This window comes from Saccostrea echinata, unplaced genomic scaffold (assembly GCF_033153115.1).
Source record: "Saccostrea echinata isolate AGI-Se365-2 ecotype Australia unplaced genomic scaffold, CSIRO_AGI_Sech_v1 ptg000010l, whole genome shotgun sequence".
Taxonomy (NCBI): Eukaryota; Metazoa; Mollusca; class Bivalvia; order Ostreida; family Ostreidae; genus Saccostrea; species Saccostrea echinata.
Window position 1 is genome coordinate 8,774,117 of NW_026889759.1, and position 26,885 is coordinate 8,801,001.

The window sequence follows — 26,885 nt, forward strand, 5'->3', positions numbered from 1 at the left end:
CTCCATCTGCAAAGGACAGTCACCACACACGTGCGAAAGATTTCGCTATTTTCGGTGACTCGCTGACAAGTGAGTTTTCTTTATCCATGTATTTATAAACAATTCGATTAGTATTTACTATTTGAAGTCTACCATTTACAATGTTATTATTACACGTATTAAACATTGAGTTGACAAAGTGTATTGTGTAATCACAAATTACATTACCTATTTCAGCTATATGTATGCAGATGAATAGACCATTATCAACTCTGAGTAGACGAATTATGTCAACACTGTCAGTAAGTATCAACGTATTTGAAAGTATACATTCTCTACCAGAGTAATCTACAGAATCTTCGCTTCCAGCATATTACTGTATTATGCACCCTAACAAAATGCATATTAATGTATTTAGTACCTTGATAACAACGTCTTATATTCTACTTAAAAACAAAAACTACATTGTGTTTTTGTCTTCATTTTATTTGCAGCAAAAGCCAGTTGAGGAATCAATAAGCAAGAAACTTGCCAGTAAATTTCAACCACAGCATTTAGAGGTTATAAATGAAAGTTCAAAACACAATGTTCCAAAGGGTAAGTTTATATTGTCCAAAATAAGAAACTCTGTTGTTAATTTTACTACTTGTTTTGGGCCTAACATTGTGTAATTTTCTGCAGGTTCAGAAACTCATTTCAAAGTGATTGTTATAAGTGATATGTTTGAAGGTGTACCACTCATTCAAGTAAGAAACCTATTTTTACATAGTTACTAACATTAAAAGCATCTTTTACTTATGATGGCAAATTATAGAATCTGTCTTTTCAACAAATAAATGAAAAAAAAAATTATATTCAAATTATAAGGAATTTAGAAAGAGCACATGCCAATTACTTGGCATGTTCTAATTACAAGGAAAAGGCAAATCATCAGCATGTTTTACTAGAAGCATTTAAAATTTTTCTTTGCACATTTATCTTCTAAATTTATGTACCAATACAACAAATTCTGACAAATGTTAATTGAAAAGTAACAAATGAAAGATAAATTATTTGTGCATATTACAACAAGAGGCCCATGGGCCACATCGCTCACCTGAGTAGCTTTGGCCATGCTGTTCTTTACCAGATTTCCTCTCTTGTAATACCTATTCTGGCCCCGCCCTACCCCCGGGGGTCATGATTTGAACAATTTAGAATCTACACTACCCCAGGATGCTTCCACATAAGTTTCAGCTCTTCTGGCCCAGTAGTTCTTGAGAAGAAAATTTTAAAAGATTTTTCCTATATATTTCAATGTAAAACTTGGATTCTTTATTGTGGCCCCGCCCTACCCCCGGGGGTCATGATTTGAACAATTTAGAATCTACACTACCCCAGGATGCTTCCACATAAGTTTCAGCTTCTCTGGTCCAGTGGTTCTTGAGAAGAAGATTTTTCCTATATATTTCAATATAAAACTTGGATTCCCTATTGTGGCCCCGCCCTACCCCCTGGGGTCATGGTTTTAACAATTTAAAATCTACAGTACCCCAGGATGTTTCCACATAAGTTTCAGCTTTTCTGGCCCAGTGGTTCTTGAGAAGAAGATTTTTAAAGATTTTTACTACATATTTCTAATGTAAAATTTGGATTCCCTAGTGTGACCCCGCCCTAGCCCCGGGGGTCATGGTTTGAACAATTTAGAATCTACACTACCCCAGGATGCTTCCACATAAGTTTCAGCTTTTCTGGCCCAGTGGTTCTTGAGAAGAAGATTTTTACTACATATTTTTAATGTAAAATTTGGATTCCCTATTGTGGCCCCGCCCTACCCCCGGGGGTCATGATTTGAACAATTTAGAATCTACACTACCTCAGGATGCTTCCACATAAGTTTCAGCTTTTCTGGCCCAGTGGTTCTTGAGAACGAGATTTTTAAAGATATTTTCTATATATTTCAATGTAAAACTTGGATTCTTTATTGTGGCCCCGCCCTACCCCCGGGGGTCATGATTTGAACAATTTAGAATCTACACTACCTCAGGATGCTTCCACATAGGTTTCAGCTTCTCTGGCCCAGTGGTTCTTGAGAACAAGATTTTTAAAGATATTTTCTGTATATTTCAATGTAAAACTTGGATTCCCTATTGTGGCCCCGCCCTATCCCCGGGGGTCATGATTTGAACAATTTAGAATCTACACTACCTCAGGATGCTTCCACATAAGTTTCAGCTTTTCTGGCCCAGTGGTTCTTGAGAAGAAGATTTTTAAAGATATTTTCTACATATTTCAATGTAAAACTTGGATTCCCTATTGTGGCCCCGCCCTACCCCCTGGGGTCATGATTTGAACAATTTAAAATTTACACTACCCCAGAATGCTTCCACATAAGTTTCAGCTTTTCTGGCCCAGTGGTTCTTGAGAAGAAGATTTTTAAAGATATTTTCTACATATTTCAATGTAAAACTTGGATTCCCTATTGTGGACCTGCCCTACCCCCTGGGGTCATGATTTGAACAATTTAGAATCTACACTACCTCAGGATGCTTCCACATAAGTTTCAGCTTTTCCGGCCCAGTGGTTCTTGAGAAGAAGATTTTTAAAGATATTTTCTACATATTTCAATGTAAAACTTGGATTCCCTATTGTGGCCCCGCCCTACCCCCTGGGGTCATGATTTGAACAATTTAAAATTTACACTACCCCAGAATGCTTCCACATAAGTTTCAGCTTTTCTGGCCCAGTGGTTCTTGAGAAGAAGATTTTTTAAAGACCCCACCCAATTTTTATCTTTTCTTGATTATCTCCCCTTTGAAGGGGGCTTGGCCCTTCATTTTAACAATTTGAAATTCCCTTCACCCAAAGATGCTTTGTACCAAGTTTGGTTAAAATTGGCCCAGTGGTTCTTGAGAAGAATTTGAAAATGTGAAAAGTTTACAGACGGACGGACGGACAGACAGACGGACGGACGGACGACGGACAACGGGTGATCAGAAAAGCTCACTTGAGCTTTCAGCTCAGGTGAGCTAAAAATATGGAATGACTGTCAGTTCTCGTTTTCAAGTAAATCATACTTTTAAAAGAAACTTTACGTCATGTTTTATTAATTTCAGAGACATCGCTTAGTAAATGAAGTTTTGAAGGAAGAGCTGGAAAATGGTGTGCACGCCTTGTCCATAATGGTAAGAAGTATGGATAAAATTTTGTGTACAAGGCCAACTTTAAAATAATGTCTCTTTGCCCTCTCCTAACTCAGGATGAAAAAATTGGATCTGTAGGCCGATGAGAAATTTTTCCCCCCAGAAAATTTCAACATCAGTGCTGAATTTTCAAAGTCTATTTTCCTGAATGCATAACAAAAATAATTGCTTGTTGGAGGTTAAAAAAATTTTTGAGTCAGGCCATTTTTAGCCAGTCAGTTGGGAGAGGGCAACCAAACAATTTTTTGAAGATGGCCTAACATCAATAATTATTTACCCTAATAAATTTACCCTCAGTCAACTTCTTTTTTGCAAATTATAGGCAAAAACACACGCCCAGTGGGAGGACTCTGGTCATCACGTGAGCAAATCTCCACCTTGTAGAGGCGGCACTGGCTTGTGATTTCATACAGTATAAACAGTTACAAATTCATCTTAAATCTCATCTAATTTCAGAGATAAACACATGTACTTGTATTCAGTACTCTGGTTATGATATCAGCAAGTCTCTACCTTGTACGGATGGCCTGGCTTGTGGTTTCTTTCAGACATATTCAGTACTGTTGTACATTGTACTATCCTACCTACTGAAAACTGTATTGAAAATCCATGTGATCAGGTTCACTTTAGGATATGCAGTGTTTCACTCTCAAAACCCACTTTCATTTGAAATTCATCGTTATGGAAAAGAATGCTGTATGACACTGACATAGGTACAATCAAACTGAGCAGAATTTAGAATCTCAGCTTCAGGGATTAATGCTTATGTACATTAGATTACCGTATTTTATATTTCTGTAACTTTTTTTGTATACCTGTATCGTGCTAAGAAAATAAATCATGAAAAGTACGCACTTCTTTATTTATCATTCATAACCTACAAAATCTTACAAAAAAATGTTCTGTAGAAGTAGCTTGTTTGTTTCTCACACACCACCAACACTTTGTTGATATAAGCATCATACATGTAGTTCAATGCTTGTTCAGTCAGACAAATGGGCTAAAGTCTGATAAACTAAGCCTAACAGTCGGTCATTGAAATATCACAGAAACCCATTGCTGATATTTTATCATTCTTCTGTTGTGATCAATTTTTCTTCTCTGAACTTGGACAAAAATGGCTCAGGAGTGGGATCTCTTCCCATGAAAGTTCTGAATACAGTTTTAGGATCAACTCCTGCTCCCATTCTTAAATAAGTGTCCCGAAATCTGAATCAGAAACAATAACATAAATCAAAATTTCATATACACAATAAAGTAAAAGTGTAGAAAGAGGTCTTTTGTTAAACCTTTATTAAAGGAAAAAAATCTTACCAAATCATATCACAGTTTTTCTTTAAGATGTTTACAAAGATTTAACAGAGGCTGATGAAATCAATATTTATATTTTATCTGTGAATAACTTGTTTTTTGTTTCTGTTTGATTGTTCTTTTTTTTTTTTTTTTGGGGGGGGGGGGGGGTTAGTTTAAATATTTAATCATTACCTTCTCCCAACAATGGCTAATTTTTCCTCATCACCAATAACATCTTTGAAAGCTGAAACTGCATCAGCTGCTACCATCTATTTAAAATAAGAGAAAGAAATAGATGGAATGGGAATCTATACATGAAAAAAATTGAAATCCTTCATATCAAGCAATTTTAGTTTTACACCTACCTTGGCCCATGTGTCAGCATAGTACAGACAGCTTTTATTTCCTATGAAGATATCATTAAATGTACAAAATCTCTCATCTTTGGGATGTAGGGGCATAGGGATGAACTCTTTGTATAGTCTTCTGTACTGATCAGGGGTAGATTCAGGGCTTTTTAAAAATTGGAGAAAAAAATTTAATTAAGAATCTAATATAGATGACCTTTATGAAAATAAACAATGACAAAATAGATATCACTTTGCTTTATCAATAGCAGAAGTCCTTAATTTCACTTACGTTTTAATGAATGTACCCCTGGTTTCTCTGAAAAGAAAAGAAATGTGTAAAGTGATCAGTTGTTATTTTATATTATTAAATAAAGACCTTAAAGATATGTGCATTTAAACATGGAAACACATTTCTTCAATTTTATTTGTCAAAAAAATCTATGAAAGGACAAACAAAGAAACAAAAAGTACGGTAGAACACTCTACACAGGAGGTTATCTGATAAAGAGGACTTACTCTAGATAAAATTCCAAATCCAGGGCACTTTTGAAAACTTCATTTAGAACATCAACTGACTGCATGTGCTGTTGTGCTGTAAATTTGATTATATACACACATTTAACTGTATAGTCAGAACATGGTTGAAAAACTAGAGGTACTGTGAGCAATGAGCTCAAAAAAAGATACCCTCCACTCCCATATGAGTATAATGGCAAAGTCCATTTTTTGTTATGGGAAGCCCCAGATATCTGTCTGATCGAAACCAAAAATAGGAGGTGCTATGTAAAAAAAATAAAAATACTAAGAAAGTCATTAAATTTATTCAGTGATACAGGAGGAGTTGCTGATAAGAGACCGGGTATCCCCTTTCTGGAAAAAAAATTATGGGGGAGAAAAGTTACATTTATATCTACCTATTAGAAAAGGTATGTATCAGTAATCTGGATGCTTCTATAACCTGGACAATTTGCTCAGGAACAGATTAATGAGGCTCAACTATATTCAATTGATTTTTTACAATTTCATACAATAAGAACTCTGAAAACTGATTTATCTTTATAATTGATGATGGGTTATCCAAGGATCCCAGAAACATCAACTCTGATTTGTTAAATTTTTAAGCTTTAACCACATTACAAAACAAATTATAATCTTACTCCTCTGTAACCTTACATGTAATCATTCTGTTTAACAGTTCTGTTGGGATCTTTTCACCAGATGAGTGGTGACTACTGAGAGAGCTGAACACTTCCGGACAGTACACCAGATTCCACAGTGTGTAGGGCACAATGTACTGTGCATCTGGCTCCATAAACCTGTCCCCAGATAACTCACTGTATGGGGCCTTAGAAAGAACACACTGGAGGACACATCCCATCTGTAATGTCAAAATCAAAAGTCAAAAAGATGGAGGACACATCCTATCTGTCATGTCAAAATCAAAAGTCAAACAAATGGAAGACGCATCCCATCTGTAATGTCAAAATCAAACATCAAAAAAATGGAGGACACATCCCATCTGTAATGTCAAATGTCAAACAGATAGAGGACACATTCAATCTGTAATGTCAATAAGTCAAACAGATGAAGTACATACATAACCAGAAGTCTCTGATGAGACTGTAGCTCTACTGGTTTGTACTTAAAAGTAGCACTTGGACTTGAAACTTTGCAACAGCAATACATAGAATAATGATCCTTGGTGTAGTCTCTTTTTGTTTTATTGAGATTGTTGTATTATTAAGATTTATTGCAATCAGACTAAATCTGTAGAAGGAGTAGCCTTTTAAAAGAATTTTACAGAAATTTCAATTTTAGTAACCATGACAACATCATTCAACAAAATCAAAAAAACAATAAAGACAATTTTGTATCATAGTGTAGTCTACTCGTGTGCCAAGTTATACTGAAATCAGATCAAAACTTTAGGAGGAGTAGCATTTTGAAAGTATTTCAAGGAAATTTCTATTTTTAGTAACAATGGCAACAATGTTCATAGAAATCAAAAACCGATATACAGAATTATGTATCTTAGAATAGTCTACTTGAGTTTCAAGTTATACTGAAATCAGATTAAAACTGTAGGAGAAGTAGGGTTTTAAAAGAGTTTCACAGAAATTTCTATTTTAGTAACCATGGCAACACCGTTCATTGAAATCAAAAATCAATACACAGAATTATGTATGATAGTCCAAGTTATAATGAAATCAGATCAAAACTGTAGGAGCCTGGAGGAGTAGCATTTTGAAAGTATTTCAAGGAAATTTCTATTTTTAGTAACCATGGCAAAATCGTTCATAGAAATCAAAAACCGATAAACAGAATTATGTATCTTAGTGTAGTCTACTTGTGTGCTAAGTTATATTGAAATCAGACCAAAACTGTAGGAGGAGTAGCATTTTGAAAGTACTTCCCAGAAATTTCTACTTTTAGTAACCATAGCAACACCATTGAAATCAAAAACCAATACACAGAATTATGTATCTTAGTGTAGTCTACTTGTGTGTTAAGTTATATTGAAATCAGACTAAAACTGTAGGAGGAGTAGCGTTTTGAAAAATTGTTTACAGACGGACAGACAGACAGACGGACAGACGACGGACACCTTACTATCACATAAGTTCTTCTGGTTTCTGACCAGTAGAGCTTAAAAAATGACTGTTTTTTAATAATTGTTAACAATAATTTTTACACACTGCAAAGAGATGAAAATAGGTCTTACTGTCATGATGAAACTGTACAGGTCTCCTATATTTAACAGACTCGGTGTGCTATGATCAAATGGAGGGGGGTTTCTTAGTGAAGCATAAACCAAAGGTGTAGTATCAACAACAGTGCTTCTGTCTGAAATGGCAAAGCAGTTCTTATTGTAATGATAACTGATACTGTTATTATAATTCAGTAACCAAGAATATATAGTTATGTAGTCGGACCAAAATATATATAAATCATCAAAAAGTCATTATCAGAATGAAATGTCAACAGTTGATTAAAGTATGGTTCATCTGCCCTTATCCCACTGAAATATAGGTGAAATACTGCCAACTTGATGTTAAACAATAATCAATCAATCAATCTGCCTATATACCTCTTCCCATCTCATAGTAAGTGTGGTCCACTTTATGATTTCTTGCAAAAGGATCTATATAAATCGTCCCTGCAACTGTGCCTAAAATGATTGACAAAAGAAAAGTTACAAACTACCGGTAAACACATGATAAATGATATCTCTCCTCTATCTTCATTTTATCCAACTGTTTATACATTTATCACATTTCTGTAAACTTATCATTTTCTTACCATCTTCCTCTATGATATCAAACACTTCTACACTCTCATGCCAAGTACTGCAATCATGTCGTTCCTGTTGATAGAATATGATATTAAAAGATTTAAATCAACTACTGCTCAAAATATTGTAAATAGCATAAATTTGTCTGCAACAAGTTCAGAAGAAACCTTTCTTAGTAGCCATGCACAATTATTCAATATATTTGTGCAAAGTAGATATACAACATAATTGCATGCACATGTATTTCTATTTTTGGGGGTCTCTTACCTGAAATTTTATACCAAACAGTTTGGTACATAGTTGGAAGAAATTGTCTCTCACTTTAGAATATGGGAAGAATTCTGAAAACTGATCCAAACTTTTAAAACTGAAATAAAACAGGAAACAGAAGATAAAAATTGTTCAGGACAATCACTTTCAACTACATTGTATATTTAATATTGGAAAAATTTGAACATTGTTTACCCAGAGTGTAATTGACAGATAGAAAGTTCAAGAGATGAGTATACACTTGAACAAGAATTCTTGTCTAGGGTTTTTGGTTAAGAGTTGACTTCTGCACTTTGTATTATAAATAGTGGGTAACTGAATCAGTAAGCTAAAAATTACTTGTAAATATCCTCCATCCTCCTTTGCCTAAAGTACTCTATGTCCCAGTGTTCTATCTCAGATTTTTTAGAATACTCCCTCAGTGTTTCAATATCATTCTTCACAATATCATACAGCTTATTCTTCATCCTAAAATAAATCATCAATAAATTCTTCTCTGAGGCAACCATTCTACTACACATGATTATTATAAATGGTTTGCAATCTTTTTATACATTGCAAATACATGTAATACTATACATACATGTACCATCCACTTTAATCCATGTTCACTTATTCAGTATTTGACAATTTTGTAAGTGACCAATTTTATGACTAAGGAAATCAATTGATACACAAATTGAAATTACATTAGCATATAAGATTAGAAACACAAAACCTTAAAAGACTGAAAACGCACTGTACAACCTACTACATGTGTACTTACATGTCCAGGACGCTGACAACATTATCCATACTCCCTGCCATTGTTCTCTCCAACACCATATCAACATAACTTTTAAATCCTAGCTTTGTGGCCAAAAGATGTCTGTAAGCAAATTAACAAAGAAAATATGAAGATTGAGCTATTTTTAAAAAAGATGACATTTTCATGAAAGGAACATTCTGTCAAGTCCACACATGTGCAATTTATGTAGGTACCTGTTTTGGACAATTCCATGAATGGCTTGTACATTACTAGAGCGTTTTTCCATCATTTCACTACCAGCCATGCTGACCATTTTAATCCACACCTCTTTCCGCAGAGAACCAAGTCGGCAGTATCTCAGGATACCATCATAGACGACTGGATGATGAACAATCCTCCATGGACCTTTTCTTGGGTCTGAGCTGTGATGAGAACAAAATATGCCGATAAATAAATACTTAACACATGCAAGGTAACCCATAATGTGTAAACTGAATAAATTAAATGCCTGATCTGAATTTTTTCTTTAAATTTGATATAAAGGATTTTTTTTCCATTTCAATAATTTAAAAAATTATGAAAATAGTCAATAACAATTTAAATGAAACCCAAAAGCACCAGAACAGACTCTTTACAAATAACAAATGCAAAAAGGAAAAGAATGTCACTGAGTCAAGAAATTATAATAATTAATTATTTTACAGATTATTCTTTTTTCACATAGCCATGCCAACATCATTTATCAAAATCACAAATCAATAATATAACTGTCTTCATTGGTATAATCTACTTGAAATGAAAACAAAAAAGAATTGTGTGTCTTAGTGTGCTCTGCTTTTGGTCATTGTACCAAGAAAACTGCAGGAGAAGTAGCATTTTGAAAAATTGTTTACGGAAAAACAGATCGACGGATGACGGACCTGATGCCATTGCTGGGACCAGTAGATTAGAGCTAAAAATCCACATAACATTTTATAAGCTTACCCTGGTGGCACCATGTACTGTAGAACATTAAGTGGAATTCCCTGGACAAAGGACTCGTCAACCTTCTGCATGGAGGTACTTAAGGCATTGTCAAGGTTCAGCCTGAAATTGACAAACAAAAAAAAAAAAAAATGCAGAATGATCTAAAATTGAATCCTGTGGTAAAGATATATACAGATAAACTCTGGTATCTCGAACACAGATATCTCGAATACCATGGATATGTCGAAGTGATTGTGAAGTCCTAACCATGTACCGGCATTTCTTAAGTATTTTACCCTTGATATCTTGAACCCTCGGATATGTTGAAGATTTTTCTCGGTCCCATCAATTTCGAGATAATGAGGTTTGATAGTATGTAGAAAGTATCACTATTTATAAGATATACACGTTTTATACATGTAGTGTTAAAAATTGAATAAGCTTGAAGATTTGTTACTTTTTCTTAAAGATACATGCATTCCATGATAGATATAAAGATAAGAGGAACAGAATTACATTGTTATGTATACACTTCACCTATACTCATGCATTTTACCTGTACTTATCTTGTTTGTGTAAGATCTTTTTTGTAATTGTAGAAAGTCCCTTCTTTTGGGAATCTTTAAGTTCTGCTCCGTTTCTAATGAATTCATGAATGTATAGGTCAAGTAACCTGGACTGGGCTTCTGTGAGATTTCCATTGTTGCGAACACTCTTAATATCAAACCAAATTTCAAAATATTGATTAGATACAAAAATAGGAAAAAAGTATACATTAATGGATTATGAAATACAATTCAGATAGCAGGTAAAGGGTATATCTTGGACTTACGAGCAATGCTTTGTACAGACTTTGCCCATACCACCTCTCTGACTCTACTCGTCCTGCAATGTCTGTTGTCTGGTAGGTAAAAAAATCTTTTACACTTTAGCTTATTTGATTAAACATTTTCCCTTCTCAGTATAATAATTTTTTTTTCTTTCTTGACAAATTTGCATGCTCTTTTTGCTCATAATAAAAAATGTAATATGCCAATCCTAAAGATATACATTTACATGTATTCATAGTCTGTCCTTTTTTGGGGGGGACATTTAGTTCCATTTCTCCTAATTTTAAAATCATTATTTTCACAGTTCTGTATACATGTAATATCCTTTCTTTCATTTCTTTTGCAGAAAACAAATCCTATATATCCTTAATTTTTTTTCATTCTTTTATGTCATCAATATAATGATAGACACAAAGTTAAATCCAATCTCTCTTGTTACACAGTAATTCAAATAATACAAATTAATACTAATTCCATCTGAAAGAAGTATCTGACCTCTGTCCTTGAAAAATTAGGGAGAAATATTGATAGTCCTAAAATAACTGGAAAGCAAAGACATAAATTTTGAAAAGTAGAAGCCTTGAATTATAAAGCAACTGATGAAAATTAATGGTATCTATTATAAACTAGACTTGCAATACCTATTAAATACTTCCTTTTAAAATTAATTTTTACCTTCAAAAATGCATCATAATATTTTCCAGTTTTTCCTACGCCCAGCTGTTTGCCGGTGTACAAACTGTAATATAATGGCACACGAGCCTTTTCTACTGGATGTAAAACAGATTCAAATGTAGGAAGTTCTGTAGATTCTACAAAGACAAAAATAAGTCAATAAATATAATTCACGGCTTGGTTCACTCATCACAGTAATAATTCATTCAAAAACTTTCAATAAGAGCATAATCTAGTGCTCTGTTATTTTCTATTTGAATACTTATTTGTCATTTGAAGTGCAAATTTGAAAAACTGACGATGTCACTGAAGCACTTGTACATGTAAATGGAAAGTACAGTATGAAATCATGTAATTGATATAAACCTGTATCTTCATAGATTGCTTAGACATTATTTATTACTTGGATACTACCAAATCAGATGCATGTATTTCATGAGTCTTTGACTGTGTCTTCTGAGATAAAATAAATCTTCAATTCTAGAAGTTCAGTAAACATAGGTAATCAAAGATTCTGAAGCTCACCTTGACAACTGTTATGATATCTGAGTTAGGCAAAGCCTCATACCAAATAAATATTCTGATACTGTGCATTCCTAGATGCATCATCCATGCAAGTTTGGTCATAGATACTTTGGAATGGACCTGCTACAAAACCTTTGAACTGGTCACTCCTCAGCAAAATATAGGTCAGATCCAGCATCCAAAGCAGAACTGTCAGTGTGCATCCCAAACATGCATCATTCATGCAAATCATCACAGGTCTTCTAGATACTTGGGAATGGACCTGCTCCAAGGACTTAACCTAGTCAATCAGTCATTTGAAAAATGGAAGTCAGATCCAGCACCTGAAGGATGTATGGTAGAGTGCATCCCTAGATGCATAATCCATGCAAGTTTGCTCACTTTCAGGCTAATAGTTACTTGGGGATGGACCAACTAAAAAACTTAAACCTGATCATTCATTTGAAAAATGTAGGTCAAATCCAGCATCTGAAGCAAGCCTGGTAGAGTGCATCTCTTATAGATGCATACTCAATGATTGCTCCTAAAATTTAAACTTAGTGCAAAAACTTTAATGTACTGCAAAAACATTAACCTGGTTATTCTTCTGGAAAATATTGGCTGAAAATGCAACAGGTACATTGAAACATACTAAATACATCTTTCATGCACCTTAATTAATGAGAGGCATAAGGTTTACTTGGAAATCTGCTTCAAAAACTTAAATGGGATGCTGATGCTGACAGTTGTGGGTATAGAATAAACTCACACTGACTTCACAGAGGTGAGCTAAAAATGTAGGCACTGATTAATATTTGTTTTCTCCTATGTGCAACTTTTTAGTACCTTGTAGATCTTTTAAATGATTTTGAAATGACATATCAAAATCCTGGGAAAGTTTAGCTGCCCCTGTGATAATTTTGTCTGGTGGTATACTAAAATCTGGCATTTCATGGTATCGTAATAATGGATTTGTCTCAGGTGTATCATCAGGGATATCAGGCAATCTGTTCAAATGAAAAACAAAATAACAAAGTTAAGTTCAAAGGAGAAGGAAAATATAATCAACAGCATACCATCACCAATATGAATGTTGTTGCTGGTATAATAATAATATGATACTTCCCTAATATGTATGACCTTGAAACTGTTAGGGTGAGAGTGGTTTCCTTTGCATGAATAAATAGTTAATTCTACACAACTAAAATTATAGGTCTGCAATTTCCTTTTTGCATACTGCATAAACAATGATAAAATTTTCAGTAACTTCTGTAGCCAGATTTTTTTGTGTTTCTTTATCAACATCATTTTTTTTCACACAATTTTTTCACTTAAATAAGGTTATAGTAAAATTTTTCCCAAACTTTGATGACTCCCAATAACTTAATGAGGCCGAGTCTAATTACTTCTACCCTAGATATTTTGATAAAACTTCTTGAATGAATATTTACTATTATACTAATTATTTTAAGATAAAATAAAGTGCCCCGCCACAGCATGATACTCCCGGCAAATATTGTTCAATTATCATAAACATGCAGTTTAGGGTGCAAGAAAATCATGTCAACCTTTTATTCAAAGATTTCCATGATTTTTCCATTCCTTATGATATTTGATGTTTATACATTTCCTGTAGTGCAAGCACTAATTATAATAAATTTCTCAACTGGTTGTGTTAGACCTTGACAAATGCCCATCTGCAGCCCCCCCCCCCTCCACCCCCACCCCATCTTTCATATTTCTTTGATATTTACAAAAAATTAAATAAAAATTTCATATTAAACAATATCAAAATAGTCTTAACAATTTAATCTATACCAAATTAATTTTGAAAATAAAAGGCTGGCCATCAAATGACATATGCTACAAACTGACAAGCAGTTTTTCTGTCTAATTCCCAAAGGATAGTATGGTGGCATATTTCTGCCCCTTGTGTGCAAGTTATTTTTCTATCAAATAAGTTGACATGCAAGATAAATATGTTGACATGCAAGATAGTTATGTCAACATGCAACATAACTATGTTGATATGCAAGAAAATTGCAATCAAATAAAAATTATAAAAAAAATCTTCAAAAATCTTAAATATCGCCCACCTGTGACATCCAACATGCTAGATGCTACTTATTTATGTCAACATGCATTTTATTTATGTTAACATGCTAGATAAGTATGTTGATATGCAACTTATTTATGTCAACATTCAACTTGGTTTTGTTGACATGCAAGATAAATATGTTGATATGCAACTTATTTATGTCGACATGCAATTTATTTATGTCGACATGCAACTTGGTTATGTTAACATGCAAGATAAATATGTTGACATGCAACATATTTATGTCGACATGCAACTTATTTATGTTTACATGCATTTTTCAGATACAGTTCTGCTATTACCTTAACCTTAGACCTTGAAATATAGTTCAAGGTCACTGCACATTCTTTAAAAGAGACCTCGGACTAACAGATGGACGGACGGACACACTAATTACTATAGGTCGCCAGCAGAGAGGGGCCCTAAAAATGTTTTATAATCTACGGTTACGTTTCTGAATCGCCAGGACATTTTATCTAAGGAAATTCAACTTATACTTTGTTGACCACCTCATATTATAGAAAATAATTTAAACTGCAACTTTTGCTTGAATAAATTTTGGATCATTAAAATCAACTTCAATTTCACCTACCAAAAAAAGAAAAAAAAAAGAAAACCAGAACCGTGCCTCATGTCTTGGGTAGTAACGAATCTGCACGCTCGCACAAATGTTCAAATTGTGTATCATATAATTTCTTTTGCATTTAAATGTAATCATTTAATTCAAAATCTTATCATTTTGAAAATCGATCATATTTAAAAAAGTATATATCCAAAATAAAATCGCAAATCGATCATATTCACTGTAAGACATTTACATCGATTTGTGATTTCATTTTTGGATATTTACTTTTTTAAAATTATATACATATCCGCTACTCAACATAACTAAGTTGCATGTCAACATATTTATCTCGCATGTCAACATAACTAAGTTGTATAACTAACATAACTAAGTTGCATGTTGACATAAACAAATTGCATGTTGACATAACTAAGTTGCATGTTGACATAAATAAGTAGCATGTTAACATACCTAAGTTGCATGTTGACATAAATAACTTGCATGCCAACATATTTATTTCGCATGTCAACATAAATAAAATGCATGTCGACATAAATACGTAGCATCTAGCATATTGGAAGTCACATGTGGGCGATATTTGAGATTTTTGAAGATTTGTTGTAATTTTTATTTGATTGCAATTTTCTTGCATGTCAACATAGTTATGTTGCATGTTGACATAACTATCTTGCATGTCAACATATTTATCTTGTATGTCAACATATTTGACAGAAAAATAACTTGCACACATGGGGCAGAAATATGCCACCATAGGATAGAGATAAGAGCTGCTTGATCAGAGATGCTCTAACAGAAATGATTGAGACAGCTAGCCTTCCTATACATTGAACTCATTAATTATAATCTTTAACTGGATGCATGTCCATTCATTACTCCCAAGGGATGAATGGATCTGCACTATCTGCTTTAATAGTCTGTATTGTAATAAAAATGCATATTTATGTCATTCTGTTGAAAACAGAGATTTTTTTTTTTGACTTGTTACAAAGATTTATAAAAAGAAACAAAAACTTGTGTAAACTTGATGCAATATTTTTAAGTTAGTTTTAATCACTTTTCACCAAATTCATTTTAAAAGTTAAAAGGCTAGCCAACTACATTCAATTAGTCCAACGTTGATTCCTTTGCCCAGGAGATATAGATACCACCTGCTTGATCTGAGATGCTCTACCAGTTAGTTCCTCACACTAAACTCATTAATTTCTCTCTAATTTGACATGTAATTTTCTGTTATCAAAATTCTCCTTGACCAGTGCTTGATGATTACACCCATGGGAGAGGTGGAATTTCACACACCTTCTACCTAAGATGCATAAATTGGCCAAGTTTGATGATTCTAAGTCTAATAGTTTTCTAGTTATGAGCCTGACAGGATTTTTCCATATTTGGCCATAGCATCTTAATTAAAGGTCAGGGCCATAGCATCTTAATTAAAGGTCAGAGCGACCTACTTTTAATGCGCGACACACCTTCTACCCAAGACGTATCAGCTGACAAAGTTTGATAATTCTATGCCTAATACATGTAGTATTAAAGTTATGAGCCGGACACGAAAAAGCTAACAGACGGACGGATGGACATGAAGGCTATAACATAATACGTCCCTTCTTAAGACGGGTGAATAAAAATCAAAGGTTTACCATCCCGATTTCTTAGGGGGCCATCTCAAAAGTTGTCAAATTTTCCTATTGGACCCTATGGGAATTTGTTGGAAAAGTGCCAAATTATCACATTTTCCCCATATTTTTTGTATTTCTGCCCTAGGGATTTCCTTTTCAGTCAAATAGATGAAAGTTCATAAAAAAGGCACCAAATTGTGAAAACTCAAAAAAGTTTACCATCTGATTTGGTCTAGGAATTATTACAAAGTTTATTTTTTTCCAATGCCCAATACCTCTAAATTTGCCATAATACGGCATACATTTGTATATATCGGCGCAGATGAATTATTTTAGTAAAAAATACATGTAACCATGTTTAGATTGCTGGTATGTTTCTTTTGATGTTCTGTCAACAGTTTTTAATAAAATGTCCATGGGCGTCTTGAATATTCAAGCGAGTTAAATGCATAATACTTCAGTGTCATGCATTGCTTCAGCGTCATGCATTGCTTACAGAACCAGAAAACAGTGACGTCGTGAAAGCCATTTCGGCGTTTATTCCTAATTATTGTCTTAAAAGCACATTTTAAGACCCATAAATGTCACAGATAATATAATGTTAATTTTGTATTAAAATTACAATACTTAGGATAGGTGTTATGTTGCACCTAAGTCTGCATGAAACTAAAAAGCTGTGCAAAGACATGCACACTCGAATTAGACTCGGCCTCGTTAAGATTGATATTCCAAACTTCTGATATTTCTTGGACAATTCAAGCTGCAGATCTGTAGCTCACTGGTCTTATAATATTGAGATCTATGACAAAAGAGCTACAGTGCAACCAACTGAAAAAAAGTGTATATTCATTGTTCACCAAAAAATGTCTGCTATTTCTCAATGTATTTCTCTATATTCAAGCTGTCATCTCAAAATATCAGTAACTGTTGTTTACAGCCCTCCTATGCCTTAAATTCAGACCATTGAAAATTTTGCCTATATATACATGTACTTCAATTTTGTGTGGCAAGACAATTTGGTCTAATTCACTTTCTGCTTGATGTATACATACAGATTTATTATCTATATAGCTCTCTATAAACCCATATATGGACAAGGTAGTGAAATTTAATCAAATTACTGCATATTTTTAATAAATTTTTTTTCAGGATAACTATATCTTTGCAGTCACACAAGTCTTTGTTATTCCTTGTTCAAAATAAAAATTTGGCATGTTTCACAACAACATAAGTTTCTTTCTTACAATACAAGGTATAACAAGTACCACAGCTGCAAAGTCAATGTGTAAATGTTATTTTGAAAAGTTTCAATAGAGTATTCATCCCCACAATGTCAGTGGTATTATGTCAACTCGTTGCCATAAGACCCCTGTCAGACCAACTTCATTCAATATCTTACAGGGCTGACTGCAGCAACGTCTTTTGGGAAAATTACAAATATTTATTGATTGTTTTTCTTATCTCTCAATCAATCACATTAAGCCTTTCGGAGATAAACTACATGTAACACATGTATTTGAGGTGTCAACTGATTCCTTTCTGTTTACATTATTGTCTACTTCAATTTGCTCAAAGAGAGAAACAAGCATAAAAAAAGAATGAAGTTAGTCAGGGGATCCCATGTCAACGAGCTGACACAGGACCCCTGACGTTTTGAGGATGTAGATTTTTATACAAAGAAATTAAACAATATTTTATTTAAAAAATTGGAATCATCTGCGAGAAAATTCGAACCAATGACCTATATGCATTATGCAACAGTGTCTCATTTTCATCGAGCAATGAATACTTTCTGTGTTATACGTCAACTTACAATAGATGAAATCCTGACATTGTGTAGTTAATGTTGATCAATCGACGTTGTACATGTGCTATACAGGGAATAAACAATCTTTTTCCGTGCCGACTGATCATGATGGAAGCAGACATCTTGGAAATCTTCAGAATAACGAGCCCGATACAATTAAATATTCAAAACGTTCTTTCTTACCTCATTATGATCATTGCGTTTCATAGTGATTATCAAGTCCAGAAAACACATTTATCAGCAAGAATTTTTTTCTTGCATTTATTAACTTTCGCAAATTAAAATACTATATATAATACTACAATAAATCTACCATTGTTACTTAATTACATTTACATGCATCTCTCAGCTTTTAATTATGCCTTTAAAAAGAATTATACCTCTAATAATTCTTATTTTTATCAAAGAATTGATTCCTTGGTTTTTATACACAGAAAATTTTCTTTGCATAATTTAAGTAGTCTAATTGGCATTCCATCCCATTCGATTGACACTGGCTTCTCACATCCTTGTTGCATTTACTTGCCATTCATTAGCTTGCGATTCATAAATAAGAAGAGGCATTTGACTGAACAAAGAACTTATTCTATTATAGCTATAGCATAGTTATATGCTCCAAATGCTTAAATAAACTACTTTCACTGAAGGTTGTCTATATATAATTAATACATTAGCTATGCATATGCCATATCCTTTACTACTTTAGTTTTCCATTAAAAAGAATTAAATTCAATATATTCACATCAATTCCAGAATTTTCTCTTCATTCTAGAGATAAAATCATAATTGTTATCACAGTATGCTTTCAAAATTATCAATTTCTGGCATTTAATATTTAGATGCACCTTAATAATGGGATTTGTGTCTTGAATTTGAATGTTTGCTGAATTATATACGTCTTCTTTATGTTGATGTCCACAAAAACATACATCAAGAAAATTGTCCTCTACGAAGTGAAATAAAGAAACATAGTGATCAAGTTTAAGAATAATGCAAATATTTGTTCATATGTCCTTCCATCCAAATAGTTATAAAAAAATGGGTTTCTGAATCTGAATCTGGAAACTCCATAGTTGCCAAATTCAGCAACCATAGCCAAAATCAGCAACGTTTCTGAATATTTGGACTTTCTGTGGCTAGCGTCCTTTAATGATCCCATGTACACTACAAATACATGTACAATTTTTTCAGACAAAAGACAAATAAACTATAACAATGTTTTTTAATTAACATAAATACAGTACAACAATCAGGATTTGTGTTTTTTCTTTTTGAATTTCTTCCGAACTCCCAGGGATTCCTCTGTATCATCTGCTTCATCATCCTCATTCTTACGTTTCTTTCTTCCTCGTTCTGTTTCATTCATTTCCTGAAAAATAATTTCTTTCTTTCTTTAATTTTCATAATAACATTTAAAGCTGAAATACTTATGACAATTCAACAATACAAGTACAGAATTCCATTATTCATTATTCTCTAAATACTTCAGTTTCTACATGTAGAAATCCTGCACCAATGTATGAACATGTTTTGCCACCCACCATTTTGGCGTATCTCTGTGCCTCTGTCACTCTCTCCATCAGCTGCATCACCTCCTCCTCCTCTGTCTTATACAGGGGCAGCTTCTTACCAATCAGGTGTTCTATTCTCTGATACAGCTCCACATCATACCTAGAGATTAGTTATAATTCATCAGTACCTCCATCACGATTTATGAGGATTTTTCAGGTGCCATGTACACATACCACAAATGGCTAATTAAAGATAATATGTTCTTGTAAAATAAACCGTAATTGACAATAATAAAGGGCTTCAGTGAAGCATCTTCTAGTAATAATGTGTTTATGTGAAACATTTAAAATCATGTACATTCATGCATTTATGGATGTTATGATAGACAGCAATAATTTGATGTCCTAGAATTGTAACAGGTACATGTACAACATGCTATAAACTTACTGTGAAACAAAGGTGATGGCTACCCCTGAACGCCCAGCTCTTGCTGTCCTGCCAACTCGATGGATGTAATCTTTAGAATGTGTTGGGATGTCAAGGTTCAAAACAACATCCACATGTGGTATATCAAGACCTCTGGGATAAATGAAAATATGTTTTCCAATAAATGACATCCAGGTTAATGCTTTTATGCATTTACAGTAATGCTCTATTTTCATCATAATTTATATATTTCATCAGATTTTTTCTCCATTTAATTATGAAACTAACCTGCTTGCTACATCAGTGGCAATAAGGATGGATCTGTTTTTACTCTTAAATTTATTCAAAGCTCCAAGTCTTTTTGACTGATAAAAATTAAAAAAAGTTGTATAATTGTTTTGTATCAAAAGAAAACATCTAACAGTATATGTGTATCTTTCTTTTAATATAATGGTGAAAAAATAAAACAGATACATGTATCACTATCAAATCATATATTATTTGCTCCTATAGAAAATCTTCATTTGACTAGCAGAGCAATTTTCACCTCACTATCATTATTTTGAAAATTATAATATAAAAAAAAATAATTAAATACCTGACTCATCTGTCCATGCAGTGGAATTGCAGTGAGTCCCAGGTTCCGTAACATTAGTGCCACTCTCTGTGTGTTAGCGCATGTACTACAGAACACCATGAAGGAGTTGCCAGCCAACTCATTCAAAATATACACCAAATAGACATCCTGAAATTATAGATTATTTGCACTATATTCCATATACATATACCTGTATGTACATTAATATTATAGATATGATCATAATAATTCAAACAAATCTGAATATTTTTAAGAGAGTTCTCACATATGTTTTGTTATTTCTGGCTTGGTGGTTCTTGAAAACAAGAGGATTTCTATATGACTCTAGTTGAAATTGACTCATTGGTTCAAGAGAAAAATTTGAAAATGGAGAAAATTTAGAGATGACACATGACAGACAATTACAGACAAAAACAGATAGCAAATACATCACCTAAGGTGACTTTTAAACAGCTACCTTGAATTTCACAGGTATAAAAAGGTAGTACTGTTGGAGTTTGTCCACTGTTTGGTATTTTGATGAAACTTCAACTCTCACTGGGTTTTGCAGGGATGCCCTTTGTAATTTTGCCACCTTGTTAACAGATGAAAAAAAGTTTAAAGATTTAGTCATTTTTGCATTCTTTTTAAATATGCATGTACATGTATACAGATAAATCTTTATTGTTACATGGAAAGCAATTGTTTTTACTTTGTGAAACTTTTTTATGCTAGAGCTTAGAGAAGACAGTAAAGGACACACAAAGAACAGAAAGTTGATACCAACATCAGCCAGGATTTATCAGAATACCTTTTTTGTCATTGTGGCAGAAAACAGCAGAGTTCTTCTCTCTCTTGGTATCACTTTCAGAATTTTATCAACCTGTGCATAAGACACATGTAAGAATTAATTCATAGTGAATTGAAAACACAATAAAAAGATTTTAATATAAAGTACATGTACATGTATTACATGTAGTGATTAACTTTACATCAGATATGAAATTTAGAGAACAATACTTGGTTCTTTCATGTTTTGTCAGCTTCTTAAGGTATGTGTTTTCTCAGGAATCATTTACCTCTTGTTCAAAATCCATATTAAGAATTCTATCTGCTTCATCCATGACCTGTTGAAAACACACAGTACATGCACATTAAAAAGGAGTTAAGAGGTATTCTTAAAACAAATTACACAAAGAAAACACTTTTGTAGAGAAAACACTTGTTGTTTAAATGCTAAGTACACCAGTACACATAACCTTTCTAAGGAAAATCTAATAATTTTTCTTACCAAATATTTGAGAGACCTTAAGTTGAATCCCTTTGTGTTTTCTAGATGGTCAACTAATCTTCCTGGAGTTGCTGTTGGGAAACAGTATAAAAAGAAATCTTTTTTTTCAACAAAATCCAGAAAATATTTACATAAAATTAAGTCATGAAATATTTATACAAAATATTCTTATGAAATTAGTACATGTATCTTTATTAATGTTCCTATTAAATTCAAGTTCATTCGGGTTGATTTACTTATGAATTCTAACCACCTCAACATCATTTGCCTCAGAAAATCTCCAAGCAAAATTAACTTGCTGCAATTATTAACTTTTGTGCCAAAGTTTAAAACAACTTTTACAATTATCCGAACATTCTTTTCTAAAATACGGTCCTCACCTATGACAACATGAGGTTTTTTAGCCAGCATCAAAGCTTGTGTCATCATATCAATCCCTCCCACAATCACAGCTAAAGAAAAACACAGTTCATGTTAATACACAAGCTAATACATCTTACCTACATCTATATCTACTTGTTAAGTAATCAGCAGTTGCATGATTTTTGATGCCTTTATTTGCCACTAAAACACCCAGTGCATTGCATGAAACTAAAAGGTATTTTATCTTTTTTGAACCCAATTTACTGAATACTTGAACAAATTTCTACTGACCACATTTGATTCCAATTGATGCCCCAAGAGCCTCGAATTGTTCAGAAATTTGGAAAGCCAGCTCTCTTGTAGGAGTTAGGACAAGAGCATAGAGTCTTTGAGGATTATCAAGAAGTGTCTGTAAAATTGGTAATGCAAATGCTCCTGTTTTTCCTGAACCAGTCTCTGCTAATCCAATCACATCTGACCCTATTATAAATACATAAACAAAATTTTACTTTTCATTCAGATGTCAAGGTTATTTTTAAGTTGAAAACTTAATGACCTTGTGATTACCAGACTATGAAAACTTTATGGGTTCATAATAAAATCCAAGGCTTAAAATGCATTAATTGTAAAAAATAAACTGATATTTAAAAATTTATATTACACAAATGTTCAGGCATGTACACAAGTAATGCTGTAGATTTAATCTCTTATTGTATGAAATGTAACATTGTAACACTTTCTTCATGTCACTGCCGAATTGCAGCCTTGATAAATACTGTATGTGTACTTAAAAAAGCAGGCTTCATATTTTAGCGGCTTTGGTGCAGACAATGATGCGCTAATTCATGAATACCGCTAAGAAATCATTTATAAATACAATATACTGCATGGAAATGTATAGCGCTAATTCATATTTTCGCCAAAAACTCCATACCCAGTGATTGCGCTATATTTTGAATATGCCAATTTATGTATACACGTACAGTATAATGCTTTAAAGAGTCCAATCTGTTGAAATTAAATGACAAAATACAAATAACTCAAGAAAATAAAAACTTTTATGGTATGGGCAAATAGTCATCTGAATTTCATTTGCCTAGCAAATATTTTACATATATTGACACATTGTTATCTGCAACTTGAGCAGTTTTTAATGCAACTGAATCATTTTTGTAACATTTAGCTTTAGGTGTACCTTGCAGAGCAACTGGAATAGCTTCTCTCTGGATCTTCGTTGGAGCTTTCCATTTTAATTGTTCACAGGCCTCACAGAGAACATCAACAATGCCCTGAAATTAAGGAAGTTAAATGAAACTTAACCTAATTCTTTTTCTTTCATTGTAAGTTGTATTGTTAAATTCATTTATCACTTGTTGACTCCTTTACATAGTGGATATCAGTCATACGATATCATTTTCATACCAACAGTCATGTTACCACAATGCTCATATACAAGAGGCCCATGGGCCACACCTCTCACCCACCATGGCTCAGGGATAGAAAGCACACAACTTGTTTGATAAAAATAATATCCAACCACAAACTATGGGGAAATTCTTTATTATTTATACGCCTTGATTCATTTTCCATCCACTGGCATTGAATTAGCAGATTATGTTGTATGAATTTGTTTTGTGTAATGACAAATCCCAAGACCAGATCTATAGTCAATCAGAACTTATCAGATGTCTCCCATCACTCAACAATCACGACTTCCTAATTGGCTACCACAGAAGAAACCTTGTGTGTATTTGCTAATTATGGGCAAATAAAACATTTTGACCAACTGTGAATAGAAAAGATTTATAGAACATCACCTCCCTGATCTGCATCTTGTATGAATTTTTACTACCAATGCAGCTGTAATAACACTGAAAACTTCCTTGAATCATGGGCAACCTTTTGTTCACAAGATTTTTTTCCTAATCTTTAGTATTTTTATATACCAGTAGAGGGACAGTTTCTAAAACTTTACAAAATGGGGAAATGATACCAGATATCACAATGTAGGTATGATATGTTAGAAATTCATGTACTTTTGATATGTATCATGACCTTTTAATATTCTTAGAAGGCACCTGGGATGGACTGATTACACCTTGATAGAATGTTCTAGCTATCATTTAAATGATATTATCCTGATAAACAGTCTACTAATGAATTATGTTCATTTTGTGTGTTGGCAATGTAGCAATTTAAGCTGGGGTAGATAATTCTCATATACATATACACTACTGAAAATTCAGGGGGTTCCTAGTGTTTATATGGCATGTAAATTGGAAGTGATAAAAAATGTTGAAAAATATGTTGATTTTTGTTCTTTAATATGTGGATTTTTTTTTTCATTTGTAATATTTTTATTATTATTATTATATAATCTAATTCTGGTTGTAACATGGCATTTGATTGGATAAAAAACTGTATAAATCAGGTTGAGCCCGCGTGGCGCAGTGGTTAGAGCGTCTGCTCTAGAGTCGCGAATTAAGGTGTTGATTCTTACGTCGCGGGTTCAAATCCCACTGTGGGACGTGGAGACCGGTCCTTCGGATGAGACCGTATAAACCGAGGTCCCGTGTCACAGTAGGTGCTGGCACGAAAAGATCCCTCACTTTTCAATGGCCGTAAGTGCAAAGTATAGGACAAAATTTGCAGCCCTCCACTGGCAAGTTGTGGCATCTCCATACGAGTGAAAAATTCTTGAGAGGGACGTTAAACAACATACAAACAAAAAAAAATAAATTGGGTTGCCTACATCACAATGACTTGCCTCAAAAACGTATCGATATGCATGATGTTACATTTAAATTTTGTACAATTTAAGTCGTTTTTTCAGAGTAATCATCTTTTTTTTCTTACATTAAACAGGTTGGGCACACACCACCAAATGGTCATTTAACCCCCGTTTGGTGGTCAATCGCCCATATCGGAGTCGGTATTTACTGACCATTTGGGAGAGAAAAATCGTTTTGTTCAATTCTGTGGAATGGGGTGAAATGGCACATAATATTAACTCGTGGGGAATAAAATATAGACATTTATCGGTAATATGAACAAAAAAAATTGGAAATTCAACGCGGAGTTTTTTGCGCAGTGTCGTTCAATTTTTTGACCAAATCGTCACCAACGTAAACAAGTACAACATTTCTGTTTTGACTATAAAAAGAAATTTTCTCTCCTTCCCGAACGTTGTTGCACCTGTTGATTGCGTTTCTTACTTTCTATTTTTATCATCCGGGCAACCAATCAAATAATTTAAACCAATAAAAAAAGATGATCTTTTCCGAACCGGGTCAAAAGTCTGATTTGACTACGGAGGCACATTAGTGTCAATTTTCAATTAGAAAATAAAAGAAAAGAGAAGAATTTGCTTTTATTCTGTTTTATTTTGCACGCGATGGCTTTATTCTTTATAAAAATAAAATATACAGTGAGATCATGATATAATAATTGCTTCAAAACGATGTTCTTGGAATTAAAACAAGAATAATTGCAACTGTCACTTTGTAAATCTTTTATTCAAAATCATTGATTAGATATAGTAGATTCATCACAAATATGCATACTAAACCACAAAAGGTCACACAGAAATCGCAACTTCATCCTAAAAGTAAATAAAGAATAAATGTTACATTCAAATGTAGAAAAAATGAATATTATAGCAATAAGTGCCCACCATACCAGTAAAGTATGAGGAGCTTGTGTTTAACATGATTCTATAGAGATTTATTTAGACGAAGATCCAAAGATCGATTGAAAGTTAACTTCTAAAGAGTTATATCACTGGTCTAAATAGAATTTTTATTAAACTAGACACAAGAAAATATTTTTTTGATTGATTAAGCAAGAAGTTCGGCCGTCACGGACAGCTGTAGTATCGTTTTTACGAAGTTCCACAGAAATTACACATGGAAAATCGACCGAACTGTATTAATTGTGCGAGGAATATGTTTACTAAAATTCCCCAAGGCCTATACGAATGCGCCTTTGCTTTATTTTTATAAAAATTGGGTTTGAATAAAAAAGACCACCATTTGGTCAGTAAATACGACTCCGATATGGGCGATTGACCACCAAACGGGGGATAAATGACCATTTGGTGGTGTGTGCCCAACCTGTTAAATGAATGAAAATTAAATTATAAGGAATGAATTCGTTTATCTCATTCAACTCAAAGGAGCCTCTAAAGAAATTGTATCCATTTTCTGTTGAATAAATGCGTGTTGACGACTGACAGACATAAAAAAGTGTCAGAATCTTTTTTGTAGCAATCCGGACAACATTTAACATTTATAACAATCCGGAAATTCACCTATGTGTCTAAGTTATCAGGGACATAATACGTCCCTGAAATTATTGAACACTAAATTACCAGTGACTTGAAAGTCACGTTCTCCGTCTCTCCAGCTTCTGTGGAATTTGTTGCTTCTGTTTTCTTCTCACTCGTGTTCATTTTCACCAGATCAATGTTAACAAACACCTTGCATCTTGTAGTGAAAAAAATCTTATTAAAATAAAAC

At 33.3% G+C, this 26,885-nt stretch overlaps 2 protein-coding genes across 2 annotated transcripts; one reads left to right on the forward strand and one right to left on the reverse strand.

Annotated features, from left to right (window-relative positions):
* LOC133184317 (DNA-binding transcriptional regulator BolA-like) lies at positions 1-4,011 on the forward strand. The gene is made up of 6 exons (XM_061319339.1): positions 1-69; positions 217-281; positions 474-576; positions 661-725; positions 3,075-3,143; positions 3,484-4,011. The coding sequence occupies exons 2-6, from the start codon at positions 225-227 to the stop codon at positions 3,562-3,564; spliced, it is 375 nt and encodes a 124-aa protein (XP_061175323.1). The 5' UTR covers positions 1-69; positions 217-224; the 3' UTR covers positions 3,565-4,011.
* On the reverse strand, positions 4,005-26,852 carry LOC133184318 (uncharacterized). Its single transcript, XM_061319340.1, has 31 exons — positions 26,738-26,852; positions 23,564-23,657; positions 22,660-22,848; positions 22,386-22,457; positions 22,006-22,076; positions 21,794-21,841; positions 21,526-21,597; positions 21,193-21,309; positions 20,736-20,882; positions 20,426-20,502; positions 20,159-20,290; positions 19,741-19,870; positions 19,492-19,568; positions 12,936-13,090; positions 11,586-11,722; positions 10,913-10,981; positions 10,637-10,794; positions 10,099-10,200; positions 9,348-9,536; positions 9,133-9,234; positions 8,706-8,834; positions 8,364-8,463; positions 8,105-8,168; positions 7,893-7,973; positions 7,527-7,648; positions 5,978-6,182; positions 5,321-5,396; positions 5,094-5,120; positions 4,820-4,967; positions 4,647-4,723; positions 4,005-4,370 (listed from the first exon to the last, which is right to left on the reverse strand). Exons 1-31 carry the CDS (start codon positions 26,816-26,818, stop codon positions 4,232-4,234), a joined length of 3,387 nt encoding a protein of 1,128 aa, XP_061175324.1. The 5' UTR covers positions 26,819-26,852; the 3' UTR covers positions 4,005-4,231.
* Between the last annotated feature and the right edge of the window lie 33 nt (positions 26,853-26,885).

Bases quoted from the DNA above. Each gene is read 5' to 3' on its own strand.
- LOC133184317 (XM_061319339.1), top strand. From the start codon at position 225: ATGCAGATGAATAGACCATTATCAACTCTGAGTAGACGAATTATGTCA. The intron at 282-473 runs GTAAGTATCAAC...TTTTATTTGCAG, and splicing joins GAATTATGTCAACACTGTCA to CAAAAGCCAGTTGAGGAATC. The intron at 726-3,074 runs GTAAGAAACCTA...TATTAATTTCAG, and splicing joins AAGGTGTACCACTCATTCAA to AGACATCGCTTAGTAAATGA.
- LOC133184318 (XM_061319340.1), bottom strand. From the start codon at position 26,818: ATGAACACGAGTGAGAAGAAAACAGAAGCAACAAATTCCACAGAAGCT. The intron at 8,835-9,132 runs GTAAGTACACAT...GATTTATTTTAG, and splicing joins GTTGTCAGCGTCCTGGACAT to GATGAAGAATAAGCTGTATG. The intron at 8,169-8,363 runs GTAAGAGACCCC...TTCTATCAACAG, and splicing joins TGTTTGGTATAAAATTTCAG to GAACGACATGATTGCAGTAC.